Genomic DNA, 22,435 nt, shown 5'->3' on the forward strand with positions numbered 1-22,435 from the left:
GAGTCCATGGTATGGACCGACGGTACAGTCTTCTGGCTTCCTGTAGAACTGTACCAAGTTCGAGGGGGCTTTCAGTGAAGCAAACTGACTAGAGGAAGAAAATTAGGGATGCTTTTATTTTCCCCTGGTGAAACAGATGAAAAGAAAAATCCCAACTCTAGGATAACACATGATGGAAAACAGCAATGCAGTAAGAAAGCATTCCTCTTGTACACCAGTTCTTCAATAGATAAATAATATATAAACTTTTATATTCCAAACTTTCCATTCTTATACAGAGCACATTTCTTCCTGCCCTTTCAGCCTGTTTCATGATGGAAATTCTGTTTTCTTACAAATACAAGCAATTAAGATATTCGGCCCAAGACTTCTTTTCCTTTTCTTTTGAAATCACCCATTACATTTTTAAGATTCGCAAAGGGCTAGGCAACCAAATCCACATCTGCTTCTTGCTGCAATAAAGTGCTGCACGTAAGTTGCCATTTTAATGACCACAAAATAAAAGCTTTAAATAAGTATAAAGTTAGCCTCCTAGCAGGTTATAGCTACCAGGCATTAACAACATGGAATACAGAATTATTAATAACATGGAGAATACCGCTATAGCCAGACGATCTGCAAACACAAGGGAAACTTCTCAGGGGCATGAGTTGAACCGTAGGACTAAACAGCACCTTTTTGTTGGGTCGTTATATGTCAAAGAGGTTGTGACAAAATTTTCAAACATACAGTCTACTCATTCCATAGAAAAGGTACATTTTTCTTCCTTTTATTTTACTTTTTTTTTTTTTTTTGCAGATGAGAAACAAAAACTAGTGCAAGACCAAAGCACTGTGCAAAACTGCTGTTTCTTTTTTTTTTTTTTTTTTTTTTAGTCTGAGCATTTATACCCAGAATTTATCCAAACCCCTTTAATCTCCTTGGCTGGATTTATCAACCATAAAATTTTTCACTCATACAATTTTTTTCCTGCAAATGAATGGTAACCACTGAATTAATACATCATATATATATATATATATATATATAAAGTCATATATATATATATATATATATATAATCTGCCCTTAAAAAAATGATGCACTGTGTGTGTGCACCATACACATTGTATACGTATGGAGACACACACACACACACACACACACACAAAACACACTTAAGTTTTGTGATATTGGCTGCAGTGCTGCGAGATATTTCTTCTGGAGTGGACTCTCGGTTCTCGCATCTTCATAACCAAAAAGATCTGAGCACGAGGTCTCTGGCACCCGGTCGGAAATCTCCAGCAGCACTGTGGGTGTCTACCAGTCCTTCATCGACTCAAGCACCAGGCCCTATCACTCTGTAGCCATAAAATAGAGAGGGAAAGTTGATGAAGGAGCTCAGGGAGAGACTGTCACGGATGAAAAACCCAGGAGGGAAAAGAACGTTCATCACTGTTAAAGAAGCCAGTACGAAGAAATGTGCGACAGAAATGGCATGGCACACGACACGCGGCTTTCTCTTTCGGAATCCACAACACCCACACAACCCATTCACCCAACAGAAAACCAAATGCACCAGTGCATAAGCGTACAAGTGCTGATTGCTATTAAGGACACTCTCTTTAGGGCTTAACAAGACAAAATTCCTCTCAGAGCAAAGGACGGAGAAGGGCCGAGAGTGGGAGTGGGGAGCTGGGGAGGCATGCCTCTGAAGGTAGAAGTATGCAGTAGGTCACCTCTCTGAAGATTGGATAAAGCAGCTTTCAGGTCAATGCAATAGGGTATCCACACAGAGCCAATCCTCTATTCCTTACTAAAGATATACAGTACACGTGGTTCAGACCCAGGGGCCTGTAGGTTTTGCAGCAACATATACCTGCTGGGGTTGTGTTTAAGTTTTGTGGGTTTTTGTTTTTTGTTTTGTCTTTGTCTCTTTGTTTTTGGTACAGAACACGGCTGCCCTCAGACAGTCTCTGCTCGTTCTCGCAGTCCAAGATAGGCGAGGAAGGAGTGTTTAGGTGAAGGGATGCTGGGAGGCGCAGTCTGAGGTCGGGGAGGGTGGAATGTGAGATCCAAGTGGTTCTTGGGGTACAACATTGTCAAGGGAATGAGATGGGCAAAATCTGAGTTCCGGTACTTGTCAAAGCGCAAAGGGGAGCCGTTGAAGGCCAAAGCCTTGAGTGCCAGGTTGGGCTCGGAGCTGCTACCGTGCGCGGCCGACAGGGCCACGGTCTGCAGAGCCTGGGAGGCGGACATGACCGACAGGGGAGAAAGGAGATTCCGGGGGCTCCCGACGACGAGCAGCGGGGCCCCGGGGCCGGCTGGTTCCTTGGGGGCGGGGCCCAGGCCCTTCTTGTCCTCCTCGGGACAGTCCCCACTCTGGTGCTTCTTGACGTGGCGGCTGAAGACGAAGGGGTGTGTGGTCTTGAACAGGCACTCTTCGCAGCTGAAGGTCTGGCGGGGGGCGTGCTTCAGCTTCTTGTGCAGGTTGAGATTGTCCTTGCGCTTGCAGCTGTAGCTGCACTGGTCACAGTGGAAGGGCCGCTCCCCGGTGTGCACACGCACGTGCTCGATGAGCTTGTTGGCGGTCTTGGACAGGTAGCCGCACTGGTCGCACTTGTAGTGGTTGCCCAGGCGGTGCTCCCGGGTGTGCGTCTCCAGCTCCAGCTGGTTGGCCTTCACCGTCTGGCAGATCCGGCACTTGTACTCCATCTTGTAGTGGGTCTTGAGGTGGCACTCCATGGCAGCGGGGCGGTTGGTGGAATAAATGCAGAATGGGCACCTGCCGGGCGGAGGGGGGGAAGCAATGACAGGGAGAGTCAGCCGGACAGGCTCGGCGGCGGCCCTGCTTCTACCCTCCTCACCAGCCTCCCCTCACCGCCCTCTCCCCCGCCCCCTCCAAACTCAGAAGGCCTCGCCTGCCCCTGCCCAGCCCTGCCGCCTCTCCGGGGGTGGTTAAGAGGACCCTCTTGGCTCTCTCTGCCCACAGAGCCAAGCCCGCTAAGGAGGAGCTCCGGCAACATACGCTTGGCCTACTGTGGGGGTCTCCTGGCTGGATGAGTGAGCACCAGCCCACAGGAAGGGAGCAGAGAAAGGGGGAAGAATAAGTAAGTGCTTGCTCCCCTCCGTCCTCCCCGCCCATTCCCCTCGGAGCCCTCCCCGCGCCCCCCCCCCCAGACATAGCAGAGGTCTAAACCTCATGACCTTCCCCTCTAGATGGGAGCAACACAAAGAATCGACTTTACATGCACCACACCAAGCACACGCAGAAAGGCTAAGAGTTTTGAAGAACAGCTTATAGGGGGAGAGCTACCTCCAGCAAACAGAAAGTTGTAGGGGTCAGAATCGTGCTTATTAAAGGGTGGTTAGGTTGAGAAGGCCTGTGTGTGTCTCTCTGTGTGAATGTGTGTGTGTGTGTGTGTGTGTGTACATAGATCTGTACTCCTAAATCCTATCTCCTACAGCCCTGGTTCTCCATCAGGGGAGGCAGATGAGGACCAGCACGGGACTCGGGAGAGGGAGGCCCACCCACCAGCCCATCACTAAGGAGGGATAAAGAGGGAGGGAGGCAACTGCTATCTGGAGTTTGAAGACGTTATGAAAACATTATTCCTTCGTGGAGATAATAGTAATCCAACTGGATCATATATTCTCAGTGGGCAGGACCATATCTTATATTTCTTCTGCGTTCTCGGCAGTGCTTGGTAGGCACTGATTCATTACTGGATTGGTCTCTACACAGAATTTTGGCAGATTCTGGTCCCAGCTCCGTCACCTCTATCGGGCCATAGCTGGATATGCCCTGGGACAAAGCCTGGGCCTCTCCGAGGCTTGGTTTATCCATCCTATGCAGGGAGGCTATGCCACCCCCCAGCCTCCTGGCTGTCCAGAGGGGCTAGGAGGAGCAGTGAGGGCATGTTTGCAAATTCTGCTGAGCTTCTCTTTTGGAAGCTGCAAAGCTCAAGTTGGTGGTTGAAATGATAGCTGTAGCGTGTTTGCTCTCTTTCCCAAAAGAATGCAAATGCAAAAGTGGCTGCCTTGGCTCCTGCCTGGCACCTGCAGGGCAGGGCCCAGGAGTGACTTGTCCTCTGAGGGTTTGGAGAGGTGTTCAACAGAGCCCAACACAACCAAGTGCGCCGTGCACTGCTCCTCAGCGCCAAGCTCGCCGTTAGCCTTTGCACCTCAGCTCACAGAAGAGTGCACACGAGAGAAATATAAAGCCCATTCCCAGGTCAGGTGCACACACAACCCCTACGCCAAGCTGGGCCTTACCTAGAGGAGTCTGAAACTCACCACTGTCCTGAGCTACGGCAAAAGAAAAATAATAGTATAATCTTATTTGATCTGCATTATGAACAGGATATAGAGTACAAGCAGTTCCATCACAGAAAAGCAATTTAGACATCGGCAGTCTGTTTCATTTTAAGAACATTTCTGTGACCCACAGCTCAATCTTTCTTTCGCTGCTCAGGCAAAGTGCTAAGGGTTTTCCGTGCTCCCAATATTTATCGTAAAGACACTCTCTCAGGCAAATTAATTCTCTGATATGGCAAAGGGAAAACAAAACAAAACAAAACAAAGACTCACTGTATAGCCAGAAGGCATTATCAATTTTTTCAAAGTATTCTTCTACTTGGTCATCCTAGAACATAAACTATTACACAGGGGACCGTTAGCACCACACCGGAAGTGTCTGGACCGGCAAAAAAAGCGTCAGCATTCACTGTGCATTCTCCCCAATGGGTCGGAGGCTTGGGACTCCATAGGTCCCCAAGGCAAGGCTAACTGACAAAGCCACAACTGGCAGGGGGCGCCGCAGAGTTAATGGGTGTGACTGGGCTACTGGGAAGGGCAACGAGCGCTAGTCCAACCACAGAACTACATGGTTTCTTTAATTCTTTCTTTTTTTAAAAATAAGCGTATACAAGTATTTAGAAAGGGACAGTGGGAACAAACCAAATCCAATTCCCAAATAAGCTCTCGCTGGGCATTTCCCATTTACTGGTTGTCTTGAATTATAATCTCCCCTCCCCCATCCCTGTACACATCCCCTCCCCCTCCCACTTAAGTGCCCCAAGAGTGAAACAAAATGGAATTTGACAGTAGGTGCTGCTCCCTGACTCCTCTGTTTGGGAATGTTTTTGAGGAGGGTGCCTCTGACCAGGCAGGAGCCTGCAGAAGGGTCAACCCTGGACTGCCCCCAACACTTGACCCCCAGGGTCCTTTTGGATCTCTCCATCCCTCACCCATTCAGGAGAGTCATGCCAACCTCTCTGGAAATATGTGAGTTTCAAAGATAAAAATGTTTAAAAACAAGAGGGTTTTTTTTTCTTGTGTTAAGTAAAATATAAATTTTCATTCTTTTAATGATATGATTATTTCAGCTAAACATGAATAATTATGCCTTGAAACTTGTGTGTCTTCCTGTGCTCAACGACATATGCTTCTTTCTCTGCTAGATCCTAAGTGCCTTGTGAGCAGGGGCTGGTTTCAGAATCACCCGGAAGATTAAACTCTGGTAGTGCTAGGACATACATTTCCTGAGGGTAGATATGATGTTTTAGTCCTCGTTTGCCCTTCAGCGCCTGTTATCAAACCAGACACACCGTGTGTTTGGTAAGAACTGACGGGTCTCACTTCAGACCAGAGGGCTTCTTGCAAATATTGGTTAATGACGATGCTTGTTGTCTAGGTCTTTGGGGATTTGTGAGTAACGTGTGACTGGAAATGTCAGATCTCATGAAGCTAGCCAGGGAGATCCCAATCGCAGTTCCTGGGAAGGAATAAGGCATGTGTGCAGGAAGACCCGAGGCACGTGATTTCTGCCTGAAAAACACCGCCTCTTGCCTGTTCAAAAAGGCAAGGATCCGATATTTGGGGGTGGGTGCGGATGAGCTGTTATGATGCTGGTTTAAAAGATACATGAAAAATCATCTAAAAAAATAGAGACAGTGAAGGCCGTGAGAGTGTAATGATTTACACTCGGGGACACTGACCCCCAAGTCCATACACTCCAGTCCGAACCCAACTCAAGCAGTGGAGGATGAGTCTAGCCCTGCAGGCTGAGCTGCTCCAACACGACGCTGGCTTGCCAGGAATCCTGGAAAATTTGTGAAATGGATTCTCCTGCTGCGTCCGTTGACCCCCTAGGGAATAGGTCTGGTTCATATCCGGCTAAAGATAGCAGAGGTGGTGCCTGACTGACTAGCCCAATGCCAAGCTCTCCCTCTCCATGACCCCAAAACCTTCGGGGCAGGGGGTGGGGTAGGGGTGGGGAAGGGTGTTTAATAACAACACAGTAAAAGGTTCTGTACTTGCTTTCCTTACTTGAGCCCACCGGTGGGGACAGTGTGGCATTTCTTATGCTCCAGCAGCTGTTCGGGTGTCTTCATGAACTTGTGGCACACGTCACACTCAAACATCCGGGTGATGAGGTGTATCTGCAGATGGCGCTCAAACATGTTCTTCGTCTTGCAGACAAAGTTGCAAAAAACGCATTCGAACCCTGAAAGGATGGGAGCTGGGTGTACGGGTGCACGGGGCAGAGGGATGGGAGGGGGCGGGAAGGGGGACAGACAGCCCCCTATTTCTCCTCTTCCCCAGCTATATCTTCTCAGGCACCGTTCCCTGCATCTCTGTGGCAAAAGGAGTTAAACGTACAGCTCCAGAATCCATGTCACACGGCCCATCTAGCCACCCCATATTTGGATGCAGATAAGCCAGAAGACTACAAGTTTTAGGCGATGACAGCATTATACTATTCCCAGGCCTACTGTCTGTTTTCCAATATCACTCCCCTCCAGGGCTTATTTTCAAGCAGGCCAATGCACTGTCTCCCTTACCTTTCTCTGGCTTTTCCTCACTATTCACTGAGGGCTGGCTCCCAGGCACAACAGAGATGACCAGCAGGTTGTTCCCATTCTTGTTTTTCTGAGAGCTGTCTGAATCATCTTTGCTGTTAGCTGAATCACTCAGAGCTGAGAGGGAGGAGGAAGAGGGGCTGTTTGATTCACTGGGGGTCTTCCGGTCTTCTCCTGAAAAAACAAACAAACAAACAAACAAAAAACCCCCCAAAACCCAGGTCTGTTATTTAGGAGATGATAACCCTTGAACAAGAGCAATTAGGAGTGGGTTGGGGGTCTCGTGGCTGCCTCATCACTCAGAGAACACAGGGTGAGGTTCCTAGCTCTCGAGGGGCACCTACTGGGATCCAAGGTCCCCATCATCTATGTTGATGACACTGTGGTTCTTGGGAACTCTGTCATTCTTTAAACACAGAATCTCATTTTCTCTTCTCAAAAATCCAGTGAGACACAACTATGATCACTCCTGTTTTACAGATGAGGGAAGGGAGGCACTGTCAGGGTAACCTGGCCTAAGTCACATGCTAGGAAGTCATGGAGCAGAGATTTCAGTTGGTCTGACTCCAGGATCCATGCTCTTCATGGACTGCACTCTCCCTCAAAATCAGGAGTAAACCAGTCATTAAAATCCAGTATCAGGAGACTAATGCTTCCACTCAAGATGAAGTGTTAGGGACTGGGTTTACCATTGCTACTGAAACAAAACAAAACCAGACAAAATGTATCAAACAATTGTTGTTGTTGTTGTTTCCCCCAAATTAGTTTTTTACAGCATTTGACATCAGGCACTGAAGAGTGATCCCTGGGCGATAAGAGAGAAGAGAGGTGGCCCACTTTCTGCCTTGAGAGTTTACTTTTCAGGCTGCACTGCAGGGGTGGGGAACTGCCCATCAGACTCACTGAGTTGAGGAGATAGCGCTAAGGGTCTGGGGAGGTCAACATGGCTGGACTTGGCGGGGCAGGGTGCCAGAGTGGGGAGATCAGTAGAGAGGAAGAAATCAAAGACCTGCAGGGGGTCCCCCATGAGTATTCAGCAGAGTAGGGATCAGAACACATGTGTGAGAAAACCCCCCAAGGCTGGAGGGAAAAAAGCCACGTGAAAGGCTTAGAAAACACTGCTGTTTCCACTACACAGATTAGAAAGACTCACAATTCCCAGGGCATTGGGTAGGAAACTGAAGAAGATCTCTTAGAAGTGGGTAATGATCGGTCCTAGTTGGACCACTGCTCCAGACCGGCCAGACAAGTCACAAAAACAAAACCCAAAGGAGTCAAATTTTCCAAGTAATTAGCTGCATCCTAAAACAAAGGTCAAGAATTTTTATGGGAATATAAAATATCCAGCACCCAGCAAGGCTAATCACAATGTCTGACATCCAAAGATTAGCAGGCATGCCAAGAAACAAGAAAACACAACCTAAAACGGGAAGAATGATTAACCAGTCAAAACTGACCCAGAACTCACACAGTTGTTAGAATTTGCAGATAAGGACATAATGTTGTTATAACTATAGTCCATATATTGAAAAAGTTAAATAGAGATATGAAAGATATAAAAAAGGTCCCGATCAAATTTCTAGAGATGAAATTTACAACACCTGAGATGAAAAATACACTGGTTGGGATTCCCAGCAATTTAGACATGGCAGAAAAACAGTGAACCTTGAAGGTAATAGTAACAGAAATTATCTGCAGTGAAACCGAGGGAAAAAAGAATCATAAAAATGAAAAGAGCATCAGTGGATTGTGGGATGTCTTCAAGTAGCTTAATATGGAGTCCCTGATAGGGTGGGAAGGGCAGGAAAATCTGAAAAGGCCAAAACTTTTCCAAACTGGAGAAAACCATAAACCCACAGATCCAAGAAGCAAAATGAACCCCATGCATAAGAAACATGAAGAAATCTATACCAAGGGATATCATAATCCAATTGCTCAAAACCAGTGATGGGTATTAAGGAGGGCACATATTGGATGGGGCACTGGGTGTTACATGCAAACAATGAATCATGGAACGATTAAAAAAAAAAATAAAGGTAGTTGCAATGTAGGGGAAAAAAAAGTGATAAAAAAAATCCCTAAAGGCAGCCTGAGGAAAAAGGATACATTCTGTGTAGAGGAACAAAAATAAGGATGACAGCAGATTTCTCACTAGAAACAACTGCAAGCGAGAAGTAGTGGAGTGCCCTCTTCAACGTGCTGAAAGGAACAGCTGTCAATCTGAGATCTCATACTTTGTGAACATGTATTTCAAAAACGCAGCTTCCCTCTCCACCCAAAAAGTGGAAAGAATTCATTGCCAGCAGACTAGAGTTACAAAAAATGTTAAAAGAAATTCTTGAGGCAGAAGGAAAATGACAGCAAATGTAAACATGGATCTACACAAAAGAATGAAGAGTATAGGAAATGGCACGTCTGTGGATAAATGGCTGAGTTTTCTTATTTAAATCTCCTTAAAAGAGAATCAAAGTAATTTCGTTAAAAAGGAATAATAGGGTTTGTAACATAAGTAAGTAAATATATGACAGTGATAGCAGAAAGGCTAGGAGAGGAGACAGGGAAGTATGCTATTGGGAGGCTCTTACACTACCCATGAAATGGAAGAATATTACTTGAACGTGTGTGTGCTCTAATAAATTAATGATGTACATTACGCACCCCAAATAACTGGAAGGTTCTACATTGTTCATGGTTTGGGAGACTTGATATTGTTAAGATGTCAATTCTCCCCATATGAGACCAAAGCAACCCCATCATTTTAGGTTAGGGTAGGAAATACGGGGAGACTGTGCATCAGCTCCCTTCAAATAAGTCAATTAAGTAATCAAATGATTGTAAACTCTAGAAATGAATGTTCTTTATCAGGAGATTTAAAAAAAAGTCATATATTATATACAGGCATAAAAAAGTCCAGAAGTAAACAAAGCTGCGTGGTGGTGACAGGTAGTGCGTGAAATTATCAGTGGTATGTTTGTTTTCTTTTATTTGGTTTTCAGAATTTTCTAGAGTGACCATAAATTACCTTGTCCAATTTAAAAAAGGTTTGAAAAGAGGAAGGAAAAAAATATTTACCCTCTTGCAATGTTTCCAATTCTTGTTCCTGGCAGAACTGCACTTATGTGCAGGGAAGACAACGCTCTACTTCAGTTTACAATTTTTAAAAACCTCGCTCCTAACAGAACTGAACTAGGTTCCTGGAAAGACACTATGTGACCTCACTCACTGACCCACAAGGAGGGAGGGGATATGCCTTTAAAGCACAGACACATCCCCTTCCCCCTTTGGTACAAGACGCTAGTGAAAGCTAGCACCATCATTGCCAGTCTCTTATCTAAATATTTAACCAGGTTAGTCACATTTTGCAGACAAACAGAGTATGCTCGGTAGGGGCCCTGAGTCTACTACTTCACCAAATCCATCCTCTAAGGTGGGTCTTATCCATAGACTCTTGCAAGTGATTATTTAAAATTAGTTTTTAGAGTTAAAACCTGTAATTTTAATTACCATCTTTAACAATAGCTTCCAGTGCCCTCAGGCTTAAGGGAGAGCTGGGGAGACCTGCCTAAATTAATCAATGTATAAATATACAGGTGCCATGGCAGCCGCTCTGAGATTCGGCAGGAGGAAATAGCCCAGTCCGCTCCTGTTGTAATCCCTACCCCACACCGCCTCCTCTGCTCTCAATCCTCAACTCCCTTTGCTCTGTAGGGAGGGAGCCAGGGTGCCCTTGCCAACTCAGTCTATGGCTCACTGTGATACAAGAGGTCATTCCCTTTCAATAGCACAAAGATTCTTGGTGAAGGACATCTGCACAGGTAATGCAACCTCATACATCAGGACAGCCAGCTCAAGAGAACTTGAAAAATACCCAAATATTTCATAATCTAAAATGGCACAAAATGATAAATTGAGACCATAAAAATTACCAGTTGTCTTGCTGCCTCAGTATAAACACTGTTACATTTTCAATGTACTTCTTTTTATTTTTTTTTAGAAGTAAGCATATCTACTTTAAAATTGTTGCCATTAATTGCATCGTAGTTAAGAATAAGGACTTCAGATCCAGAATACCTGAGTTTGTGGGGTTTTTTAAAGATTTTTTTTATTTGAGAGAGGCAGTGAGCAAGAGAGCACAAGTGGGGGCGGGGCACTGCTGAGAGAGGGAGAAGCAGACTCCTCATGAGCCCAACTCAGGGCTCGATCTCAGGACCCTGGGATTGTGACCTGAGCTGAAGGCAGATGCTTAACCGACTGAACCACGCAGGTGCCCCCGGGAATACCTGAGTTTGAATGCCACTTGTATCATTTAATGGCTGAATGAATTAAGACAAGGGATTTAATTTAGTGCCTCAATGATCTCATCTTAAAAATGGGTGTAATATCAGCAGCCTCATATGTTTGTTATGGGGGTTTTTATATATAAAGCACCAAGCACAATACCTGGCTCATTGCAAGCATTATAGAATATATTATTATTATTATAAAATATAACACAAAATATTTATAAATAATAACAATCATTGACACTTTGTATTCTCCCATGCTGTTTTATATATGAGGCACATAGTTGGCTCTCAGAAAATTTATGGAAATAACTCTGAATTAATGGTTTTAAATGACAGTATTAGGGGTGCCTGGGTGGCTCAGTTGGTTAAGCATCTGACTCTTGGTTTCGACTAGTTCATAATCCCAGAATCATGAGCTCGAGCCTCAAATCAGGCTCCCCTCTCAGTGGGGAGTCTGCTTCCCTACTCCTCCCACTGTCCCTCTTCCTGCTCCTGCGTACATGCTCTCTCTCTCTCTTTCAAATAAATAAATCTTTAAAAAATACATCACATCCATGGGGTAGACTTATCCTACACTACCTAAATATTTCCTTAAAATTAAATTTTAAGTGAAAATTAGTATTTCAGGGCACCTGGGTGGCCCAATTGGTTGAGTGGCTGACTTTTGATTTCAGCTCAGGTCAAGGTCTCAGGGTGGTGGGATCCAGCCCTGAGCCAGGCTCTGTGCTCAGCAGAAAATCCTGCTTCAGGATTTTCTCTCCCTCAGCCCCTCCCTGTGCTCATTCGCACCTGTGCTCACTCTTAAATACACGACTCTTAAAAAAAGAAAGTCACAAATCATATATAACTTAAAAAAAAAAAAGAAAATTAATATTCCATTGGTTGATTTTTTTCCCCCTATGGCTAGACTCCCAGAAGAAGGATTACTGAATTACAGGCATTTTCAAGCCTCTTGGTCTATACTACTTAAGTAGTTTTCAAAAGTTCTCCCACTCTGTAGGGTCGAGGCCATAAAAATATCAACAGCATCCAATGACCATGGGTAATGCTGTAAAAAACTCTTTTTTTTTTTTGTAAAACACACTCCTACTGCAATCGGTGAAACGTAAGCCACGCTTGAGCTTTAATCTGATAACTAGAGAGGTCGAATATTTTTCCTTATGTCGAGTGGTTAGCTTTTATTTCTTTTATTGTGCACTGACTGTTTATGTCCTTTGTAAATTCTTCACTTAGAGACTTAAACGGTTTCTTTCCAGTTTATATGAATTTTCTATGCAGTAAATATATCAGCCTTTGTCATTTTCACAAACACATTTTTCAGACTGGTTTTTTGGTTTTGTTTTCCTTCTCTTTTCCTTTTCTTTTGCAAATAGAAGAAGATAGTCTTATGCATCAAATCTCTTGATTCTTTTCTTTTGCCATTTCTTGAATCACTTAAGCTTTCACAAATCCTCCTCACTCTGGAAGTTTGATAAACATTCTATTTTCTTCAAGCTTTTCTAGGGCTGATTTGTTAAGGGGGATTATGTAAGCTGTCTGATATTTATTTTGGTGTCAATGTGAGGTAAAGAACTGATGGTTGTATTTTCCAAACAGCTATTCAGGTTCCTCAATGCTGTTATTGTAACATTTAAACACAGCAGCAAAATTTGCATTGAGGAAGTTGGGGGCACCAGAGGGAATATCTTCCCCATGCTGATGTCCTCTGCAGACACAAGGAGCCAGGGAGTGGGAGGAAGAGGGTAAGGAGGGGTCACTGGGAAGAAACTACCTAAACGGAGGGCAGTTCCTCAGACACCCACTCAGCGCGCCGCACACAAGTGTGCCTTGGGTAAGAATAGCCAGGAAGGAATATAGAAAGTCCATGGGTTCTGTGGGAGATAACGCTCATCCTGTGGATCCCAACTTCACGTCTAGCACAAGAAGGCACTGCAGATTTCCTAGGGGACTGAACTAAAAGGTGCCCATTCCCATGACAGGTAAATCATGTCAGAGAACAAGGTCCACAGAATCAGAGAATCTTCTGCATGTTGGGAACCTCCTGCACATTCAAGAAGTCAAGGAATAGGGGCACCTGGGTGGCTCAGTGGGTTAAAGCCTCTGCCTTCGGCTCAGGTTATGATCTCAGGGTCCTGGGATCGAGTCCCGCATTGGGCTCTCTGCTCAGTGGGGAGCCTGCTTCCCTTGCTCTCTCTCTGCCTGCCTCTCTGCCTACTTGTGATCTCTGTCTGTCAAATAAATAAATAAAAATCTTAAAAAAAAAAAAAGTCAGGGAATGGATGAAGACCCAGGGGAGTTACATGAGTTTCTACATTTGCAGAGCTATTTATGGTAACATGGGGTCCAGAACTAGGATCTAGAATTCAAAGTGTGTTTCCCTCCATCCCAAGTAACTTCTTCCGTGTAGAGTAGATATATGCCTAAGTCAGTAGACTCAGGGTTCAGTAAGGGCCATGTCGGAATAATTTTCTTGCTTAGCACACACAGATGTGTGTAAATGTGCTTGCACATGAACGGGTATTCACCAGATAAACATTTACTCCCAACTTACATGGCCCAAGCACTGGCCCAGGTGCTCAAAAGACAATGGCAACTTAGATAAGCTTCTTATTCTCAGGGATATATAGTATAATATGTATCACATAGCATATATACTGCTGTATATCATAACTTTGTAATTATACAGCTTATTAATTAACAGATTTAGATTGACATATCTTGGGTCAAATTCAAACACTTCAGACCAGCAACAACATGCAAGAAACCCTCGCTGTGAAGACCATTAGCTTCTAAAAGGGGTCCTTTGGCCAAATCTGGCCTCCTGTTTTTGTAAATAAAGTCTTACTGGAACACTGCCAGGACCGCTTTTTTGTGTATTGTTTACATTACATTCAAGTTCTAATTCATTCCAATGAAGGTAGTGACAGAAACTGTATGGACTGAAAGCCTAGAATTTTCACTATCTGGCCTTTACAGAAAAAAAAAAAAAAAAAAGATGAACTCTGTTAGTTTCCCTGGCTTAAAAAAAAGCCTATAGAAAAGGTAAAAGGTTATAACATTATTCCCTAGTAGCAGCAGTGTTAAAGGCGCCTACTGTATTAAAAAAGCAGCTTCTTTAATGCATTTCACTCTGCCTGTCTGTGCTAACAAATGGGAATATTCTTCCCAGGTAGACAAGGAGCCCCACCACCTCAGAGGGAACAAGATCTTTGTGTTCCCTGTGGCCCTGAGTGTGTTTGCACTGGTTACTTGTGAATGTGAAGTTTCCATCGATGACAATTAAGTGATTCTAAATCCAACTGCTTTCCAGCCACTATGGTTTCTATGGTTTCCTTGAGGTGGGGCGGTGGTAGAGGGGCTATGGCCGGGGGAAAAGGTTCTTGACTGGGCTTAGGCATAACTTGGGATGGAGAGGGTTAGAAGAATGGGAGAGTCACAGAAAAGAGGAAAAAAAAAAAAGAATTATCAGAAAATCCAGTGGAAATGGAAGAGAGGTTGGCTTTTCCCTTCATTAGCCACTCCAGAAATGCTGAATTTAGTTTGTCTTTGACCTGGGTTTCCCAGCTCACCAGCTGCCCACGGAGCTAATGCGGTTAGAGCCAGATAACCGACTGTAAAAATGGCACCTTCTCACCCAGCATAAGGGCTCTCTGTAGACCTCCAAGTCATAGCTGCTCAACTTATAACAAAAGCAAGCTTTTATTGCTATTGGCACCACAGAGCCAAGGCGGCTGGTTAATGCACACAGAGCTCCTTCTGGGCTGAGCACGTGGTCAGCACAACTATCCAGGAAATTCCCCTTCCCCAAATCCTTCAAGTACCAATGACGCGAGGGGCTGACCCAGCCCCCAGGGCTGGCAGTTAGGAACATCAGCTTGTAATCTGTAAGCGCCACCAAATGCGGGGGGTGAAGGGGGAAGTGGAGAGGCTCCTCCTCATTCTCACTCAAGGACTCCACCCTGGTGTCACTTGTGAGAGGATAATTGCATGGTGAAGTGACAGTGTCAACATCATGAAAAGGAAGACACTAACCAGAACAGCTAGAGCCTTAAATGAGGCAAACCCTGGGCAACATGGCTCTGCTCCCCTGGGCAAGTCCTTCCCTCGGAGGAAGGAGAGGTCAGTGTTGCCTGGCAAGGACGCGTCTGCTAGGTGGGAAAGCGCTCTGGGGTGGTTGGGAGGATGGAGGAGAGAAGGACGGACAGCAACGGTCACCTGTGTGCTTGGTGCCAATGTGAGCCTTTATCTCTGCTTCTTCCATGGTGACAAAGTCACAGGCTGTGCAGCAGATGGAAAACATCCACTGCTCCTTGTCCACGTGGAGTGACATGTGGCTGACAAACTGGACATTGAGCTCGGTCTCAAATCCACACACGTGACAACTATATGAGGGGATGACAAAAAAAAAAAAAAAAAAAGGAGAAGAGTGATACTCTGTGGTCCACTCAGAAAACCAAACTCTCATATACATGTATTCCCTCCCATGAAAAGGTTTTGCATTAGAAAATTCTTCAGGGAGTGCCTGGGTGGCTCAGTGGGTTAAAGCCTCTGCCTTCAGCTCAGGTCATGATCTCAGGGTCCTGGGATCGAGCCCTGCATCAGGCTCTCTGCTCAGCATGGAGCCTGCTTCCCTCTCTCTCTCTGCCTGCTCTCTGCCTACTTGTGATCTCTGTCTGTCAAATAAATAAAATAAAAATCTTAAAAAAAAAAAAGAAAAGAAAATTCTTCGGCTTTCGGGATGCCTCTGCGGTGGTCACCGCGCCAAACGGATTAAGTGCCGGCATAATGCAACAATCCCATCCATGCCATAACGATGCTAAATCATCATAAAGTTAATTAAAAATTAGAGATTCCAGATGCCACACCTCACCTTACTGGTTCCTTTGGGCAAAGAGATGTGGGGCAGCGTTGCCAAGGTATGAGCAGTGCTGGCACACTGGTGAGTTCGGGGCACCCAGCACACCCAGTGAGCCTCTCTTTGGCTCTGGAAACCCTCGGTGCAGCCACTGAAGGCACACAGGGGTCCTCGGATGGCACCACAGACAGGACCAAGTCCGGTCTGGGACAGTTCCTGATAGAAGCCACCCATCCATGGCGACACTTCACGCAAAAGCAAGCTTCCACCAATCTGTACGGTCTGCCCCTTGCGCAAGATGCTGACCCTGGGGATTTTATGGCAACCAAATCAAATACGGATTCATGGTTGAATGAGGAAGGGAAACATAAAATTCCAGGTACTGAAGACAGTAAGACCAAGGGAAAATATGCAATGCTTTCAGGGAGATTTCCCCAGTTTTCAGATTTATTTTTCCTACTCTTTTTCTCGGTAGGACAATTCTCAGGTAGCAGCAAGGTGCTATTACAAAGGCGGAAACTTCCCAGCTGCACAAACCAAAAAGCTAATAACCCCCGGACCCCTGTCATTCTCCAGAGATCCACCCCAGAGAGCCACCTCCAAGACCATTTCCCTTTCAATTAATTCTACGAGGGCCACCCAGGCCAAGAAAGGAGTCAGCACAGCTTCTGGGTTCAGTCTAAGCAAAGCCAATATTAAAACGAAGGTTCGCGCCATGACTGAGAAGAGGCATCTCATCACACATGCCCTAGCACCTGGGCGGGGAGTGTTCGAGAAAGCTGGGCACGGTTCCATTCACCGCTCACCTGTAATAATAAGGGTGCTTCTTCCCATCACTGCCTTCAGAGGTGACAGCGCTGACGATGTCCTCCGTGTCCGTGCTAACCAGCTTCACCGAGTGCACGGTCAGGTGCTGGTTCAGGTTTGCCCGGCACTTAGCAGCATAGGGGCACAAGTGGCATTTGTATTTTCTTTCCTCTGCGGGGGTGGGGGGGGAGCAACAGGAAAAAACCCAAACTGCTCTTAAAAATGAACACCCAACACCTTGCAAGCGACCACTTAAAGCTCTCCAGGAAAGGAGGGCTCAGATCTCACTTCAAATGGGGACCAGGGGAACCTCAAGGAATTATAAGTATCTAAAAGTCTTTATCCAGCAGGTCACTGTTGTATTGACGAGTGCTGTCAAAGATTAAGTCAGGTCCCAAGGCAAATGGACCATCTGCTTTTTCCTAGACACCCACAGGTCCCTCTTCCTGACAGAGGAGGCCCACAGGGGCTAAAAGAATATTGTGTGTGTGTGTGTGTGTGTGCGCGCGCACGCATGTGTGTGCACACACATGCTTTCCACGTGTCAGCTGAGGGTGGGTGCTTAGCTGGGGAGAGGGGAAAGGAATACACAGCCTTCCTGGGTCTGGTGTTAAAAGAAGCCCCATCATTTTCCCTAAGCTCCAGGCCTAGGTCAGCCAAGACATCAAAAACTAATGAAATCAAAGGGGGGGGTGAAATGAAAATTTCCCATTAAAAATAATTTAATGGGAAATTTTCATTTTACGTAAATAAAATTAAAAATTGTAATTAATTTCTTAATGATAACCCTCCCATAAAACTGACAATGTTTCAGAACTCTTTGCAGAACGGCATTCTGAATTCATTCAATTCATCAAGCAAATTATAGTAAAAGGAGCAGGCTTTGCTTTCAGTGGTACAGATAAAGGTGGCCAACAGTGGCAGAAAAAGCAAAGAGCAGCTGCATTTTCTATTCCTGATTCTTCCTCTGTATTACTGGGCTTGGCTTTACAAAATACCATTCTTATCTACTTCACAGCGAAGAATGAGGAATGAGGTTTTCTTCCAACAAAATGTAAGGCATCATCATTCTTACCGTAGATGGTCCCCCACATTTGAAGAGCTGGTGACCCGGGGCTTGGCGGGGTTCGGGATGGAGCCCCACGGTGCAGATAAAGTACAGTTATTTCTCCCGGGGGAGAAAGAACCGATTTTTGTTGCATTAATTAAGTTACTATTTATTCCTCCTTTATCCTTTCCTAATTTGGTTGCCTTCCCTTTTGCAACACGCAGAATCAAGCACATTTCTCCACTATTACGTGAAGGTAAAGATAGCAACTGTTTCCCACCAGCTGCTCTGTCCCTCTGCTGCTCCCATTTACCACGCCAGGATGAAACCAATGAGATGGGGTGCAGCCCCAGCCCCTGCACCCTGAAGATGAGAGCGGTATGTCTCTTAGAGTTCCAGAATTTTACCTGGATACACCTACGTGTGTCTCCTTCCTCATCAATCCTCCTTTCAATACAAATAAAAACCTTTTCCAGGGTCGCCTTTGAACGTGCCAGATAACGTGGTTTGAAAGGTCGGGATAGAAACATTTCCACCACTTCCTGTTATAACTCTCTTAGAGAAACTCCACCTCCCGAGAAGAGAGAAGCCGGTGATTCAGAGTGCGGAAGGCATCCGCGTGAGTTCCTGACTCACCTGTGTGCAGCGAGAGATGTCGAGACAACGTCTGCTGTCGGCCGAACACTTTCCCACACACATCACACGGGAAAAGCTGGTCATTGAATTTCCAGGATGGCAATCCATTTCCTGCCTCTAGTACTATCTTTTCTGTGTCTGGGCCAAAAGAGCAAAGCATCATCAGGGGTAAACATGACATCGTGAACAAATTTTATTTTAGTCAACACGCATCGGGACTTTAACAAAGGCTTCCTTCTGAAGAATGTGCCTGGTAACTGCCAGTAAGTTCCAGTAACCTCTGGTCTTCGTGTTCATTTCCGGTTTCTAAGAAGGCTATTCTCGAGAGTTGTGATGGCAAATGGATTCCAATTCGAGACAAGTCTCCAGCGTTTTCTCTCTCTGTCACTAAAGGTCAGCCAACCGAACCCTCCAGTAGGCGGGCGGCCCGGTTTAGCACTGCGCGCAGCATGGAGTCGGTACTCGACACTGGCTCCGTGCGCGAACGGTTGCGTGGCGTGTTAAAACTCCAGACATGCGCACTCTTGCCACGGGATGGTAAATAAAGAGCGCCTCCTCGGATTCTGACAGGAAAACAAATAGTTCGATCCCTTGAAGGAAATATACTTCCACTGTCCTTTATGAAGTGAAGTTTTTTTGTTTTTTTTTTTTTAAGATTTTATATATTTACTTGACAGAGAGGGATCACAAGTAGGCAGAGAGGCAGGCAGAGAGAGAGAGAGAGAGAGAGGGAAAGCAGGCTCCCTGCTGAGCAAAGAGCCCGATGGGGGCTCGATCCCAGGACCCTGAGATCATGACCTGAGCCGAAGGCAGAGGCTTAATCCACTGAGCCACCCAGGCACCCTTATGAAGAAAAGTTTTGCCCTACGTTCTGGGTTGTGCCAAATCCTTCATGGGGAACCTAACCTCACAGACTTGGTGATGACAGCTGCATCCTGCTTGCTACGGATGTGCATCCCCCCCCCCCCCCGCCCATTCATATGTGAGACCCTAATGCCCAAGTTGAGGATATTAGGAGGTCACGCCCTGGGAGCTGACTGGGTAGTGAGGGTGAGTCTCATGAATGGGCTTAGTGCTCTTAAAGAGGAGACCCCCGCCTCCGGAGAACTCTCTTGCCCCTTTTGCCACGTGGAGACACAGCTAGCAGTAGGCAGTCTGGGACCTGGGGGAGGGCCCTTACTCGACTATGCTGACACCCTGATTTTGGACTTCTGGTCTCCAGAACCTAGAACAATAGATTTCCACTGTTACTATAAGCCAGCCCGTCTGTGGTACAACCTCAGTGGACACAGACGTTATTCCACATAAAACTCCATAAGGCAGGAGGGCACGACCAAAGTTTCCCCAAAGGTCTGATCCTATTAGGGAAACTGATGAGTGCCGTGGACGACCTGTACATAACTCAGAGCCACGACTGAGATGTGTGGACATTAATACATCCTTTTGTCCCCTTAAATAATAGTTTTTATTTTCCCATCATCACCCATAGGATTCCCTCTGATTTTCTCAGCTGTATTTCTTCTCACTGAACTGTAATGGGCTGCACAAACATAACTTTTACAGTGATGTAGGGAGATGGGTGACAGAGCGAGTATCAAAAAGGAGTGAAAGGACATGCTGATGAGGACCCTTGTCTGGGCCACTAAGAGGCCTTTGAAGGTCTCACTCTGAACAAGACAATTTACTGAGTTGACAGCTTGTCCTTAACCTCGGTAAATGATCGTGGACCGTCTTAAAGTGCACTAGATGTTGCTTTATAGAACCCGATGCCAAGTGGTGATAATTAAATGGCAGAAAGAACTTTTCATAAGATCCACGTGGATGAAAATGCTCAGACCACCGGACAGAGACCTCAGCAGAGAGAACTTTATTTCCCACAGTTTAGTTAAAACTGCTTCCCAGATACAGGCTTCCACCTGTGTTTGGGTGAGTGGGCGGGATCAGTTTTTGTTTGAATGCAGAATTGCCAGATAGTGTAATCTAAGGACGCGCAGAAACCAATACAAGTGTGTCTTGGGGGGAGGGAGGATGACAGGGGGGGGGGGAATCCCAGTCCTGTTTGCTCTGAGGCACCTGCCTGCAGTCCCAACACTGATAAGGCCCATTTATTGATTTATCTTTGTTTGTTAAAACACAGCTCTTTGGGTCTCAGGGAGAACAGCTAGTCTTATGAAAGCAGGACCATGTGACTAAAACCCTGGTGGTGGGGGCGGGGGAGGGCAGGAAGGGGCAGAATGGTTGAGGGGAGGTGAAAAGGGAGGTCCTGGCCACTGAGCTGTTGAGGACACCAGATCCACTCTCAGATGACTGTCCTTGAACCCAAGCAAGCAGTGGCCATTCAGCCATGCAGCGATGAGAGGGTACTTTAGTGGTTCCTTTTAAGTGTGTAATCAAAATGGTGCTTCAAAGGAGGGCACCAGTCATAATCATAAGGAGAGGTCAAGAGGGCACAGGGTCTTCCAATAACATTCACAACTAGAATGAATTAATTGGGTCACATACCAAACATGTTGATGCAATTAAAAATAAAGAAGTCTCCTAATAATTCTTTCAAGTATTAGTCACACACTTGAGAAGCTGAAGCATCATAAGAACGCCAATTCCCTCCACAAGCCTTAGAAAACTATTAAAACTATGAATATTTGCTGTAACTAAAGCAGGAAGAACACCGTCCAGTCATGGTGAAGCGGCTAGAGGCATGAGGACCCGGCCGGCGCTGGGAACCAAACCTTGTCTACACTGGCTCCTCTGCCGGCCTGCTGTCTACATTTCTAGCAGCCACCCATTTTCACTTCAGAGGCCAGAACAAGGAACCACAGCCCATTTGCAGCAGGCCCACAACAGACTTGGAAATCATAGCGAGGTGAGGCTCCAGGGAGCGGCAGGCAGTGCTAAGGGGGGCGTTATTTTGATTAAACAAGCACCAGGTAACGGGCCATTCCTCCACGTGTCCTGAAAACAGGGCCCCTCAAATGCCACTTGAAAAGCTGCAGAATCTTTTTGGATCCCTCCCTCCCTCTCTTTTGCCACATCCACTCAGTCCCCAAAAGCTATCAGTCTGGTTCTAGGTGAGGAACTGAATGGGATGCGCACCCAGCAAGGACACACTTGGGAATGTGTGTGGTTTGCCTTTCCGAAGCAGGACTGGCCCGCATTACCCCTGAGAATTGTCAACTGCACCAGTCACAGGCTCTGGAAGGGCATGCCAGAACAGAGCAGCACGTTCCGTCTCTTGTTCTTGATGATCGACCATTACCAGAAATATTTCACTATACTGGGGCGCCTGGGTGGCTCAACTGGTTGGTCATCTGCCTTCGTCTCAGGTCATGATCCCATCCCAGGGTCCTGGGACTGAGCCCCACATTGGGCTCCTTGCTCAGCGGGGAGCCTGCCTCTCCCTCTCCCTCTGCCTCCTGCTCCTGCTCTCACTGGCACATGCTCTCTCAAATGAATAAAAAAAGTCTTTAAAAAAAAAAAAGAAATATTTTATGATATTTACATTGTGGGCCTATTGATAAAGAAATATTTATAAAAATTGATTCATAGGCCTGCATTAGTATCTGTGAATGTAACCCTACATCAGGGAGACACCTGTGGGGACAGCCCCAGCAAGTATCTTGATTTCTAGATGCAGACACCCAGATCCATCGTATCCTGGGACCCGCCTGAGTTGGCCTGGCTCTCATCAGGGTCACAGTCTACAAGTTTCACAAAAAGAGTTCATGTTCCGATGGGTGTGTGTGTGTGTGTGTGTGTGTGCGTGTGCACGGGCGTGTGGACAACATTGTGGAAGCTAAGACTGACATATTTTTATGTAAAGTTTTTCTATTATTTGATTTTTAAAAAACTTTGGAAACAAACAAACAAAAGATCTCAACGATCTTTCTGGGATCTCAATTCTGCCTGAACTGAGTCATCACCTCTCACCACGGTTGCTGGTAAAGCCTCCCGAACAGCCCCTC

At 45.9% G+C, this 22,435-nt stretch overlaps 1 protein-coding gene across 1 annotated transcript in view; it reads right to left on the reverse strand.

Moving 5' to 3' along the window:
• Nucleotides 1-1,923: 1,923 nt before the first annotated feature.
• The window catches only part of ZNF827 (zinc finger protein 827), a gene marked incomplete at its 5' end in the record, with an annotated part of 134,412 nt that continues 113,900 nt past the window's right edge, over nucleotides 1,924-22,435 (reverse strand). The window contains 6 exons of the mRNA XM_080796313.1: nucleotides 1,924-2,763; nucleotides 6,309-6,486; nucleotides 6,824-7,015; nucleotides 15,343-15,509; nucleotides 16,789-16,960; nucleotides 18,474-18,611. Of these exons, the coding sequence (XP_080652439.1) occupies nucleotides 1,944-2,763; nucleotides 6,309-6,486; nucleotides 6,824-7,015; nucleotides 15,343-15,509; nucleotides 16,789-16,960; nucleotides 18,474-18,611 (1,667 nt within the window). The 3' untranslated portion in view covers nucleotides 1,924-1,943. The remainder of the gene's footprint in view (nucleotides 2,764-6,308; nucleotides 6,487-6,823; nucleotides 7,016-15,342; nucleotides 15,510-16,788; nucleotides 16,961-18,473; nucleotides 18,612-22,435) is intronic.

Source organism: Martes martes, assembly GCF_963455335.1.
Source record: "Martes martes genome assembly, chromosome: 2".
Lineage (NCBI taxonomy): Eukaryota > Metazoa > Chordata > Mammalia > Carnivora > Mustelidae > Martes > Martes martes.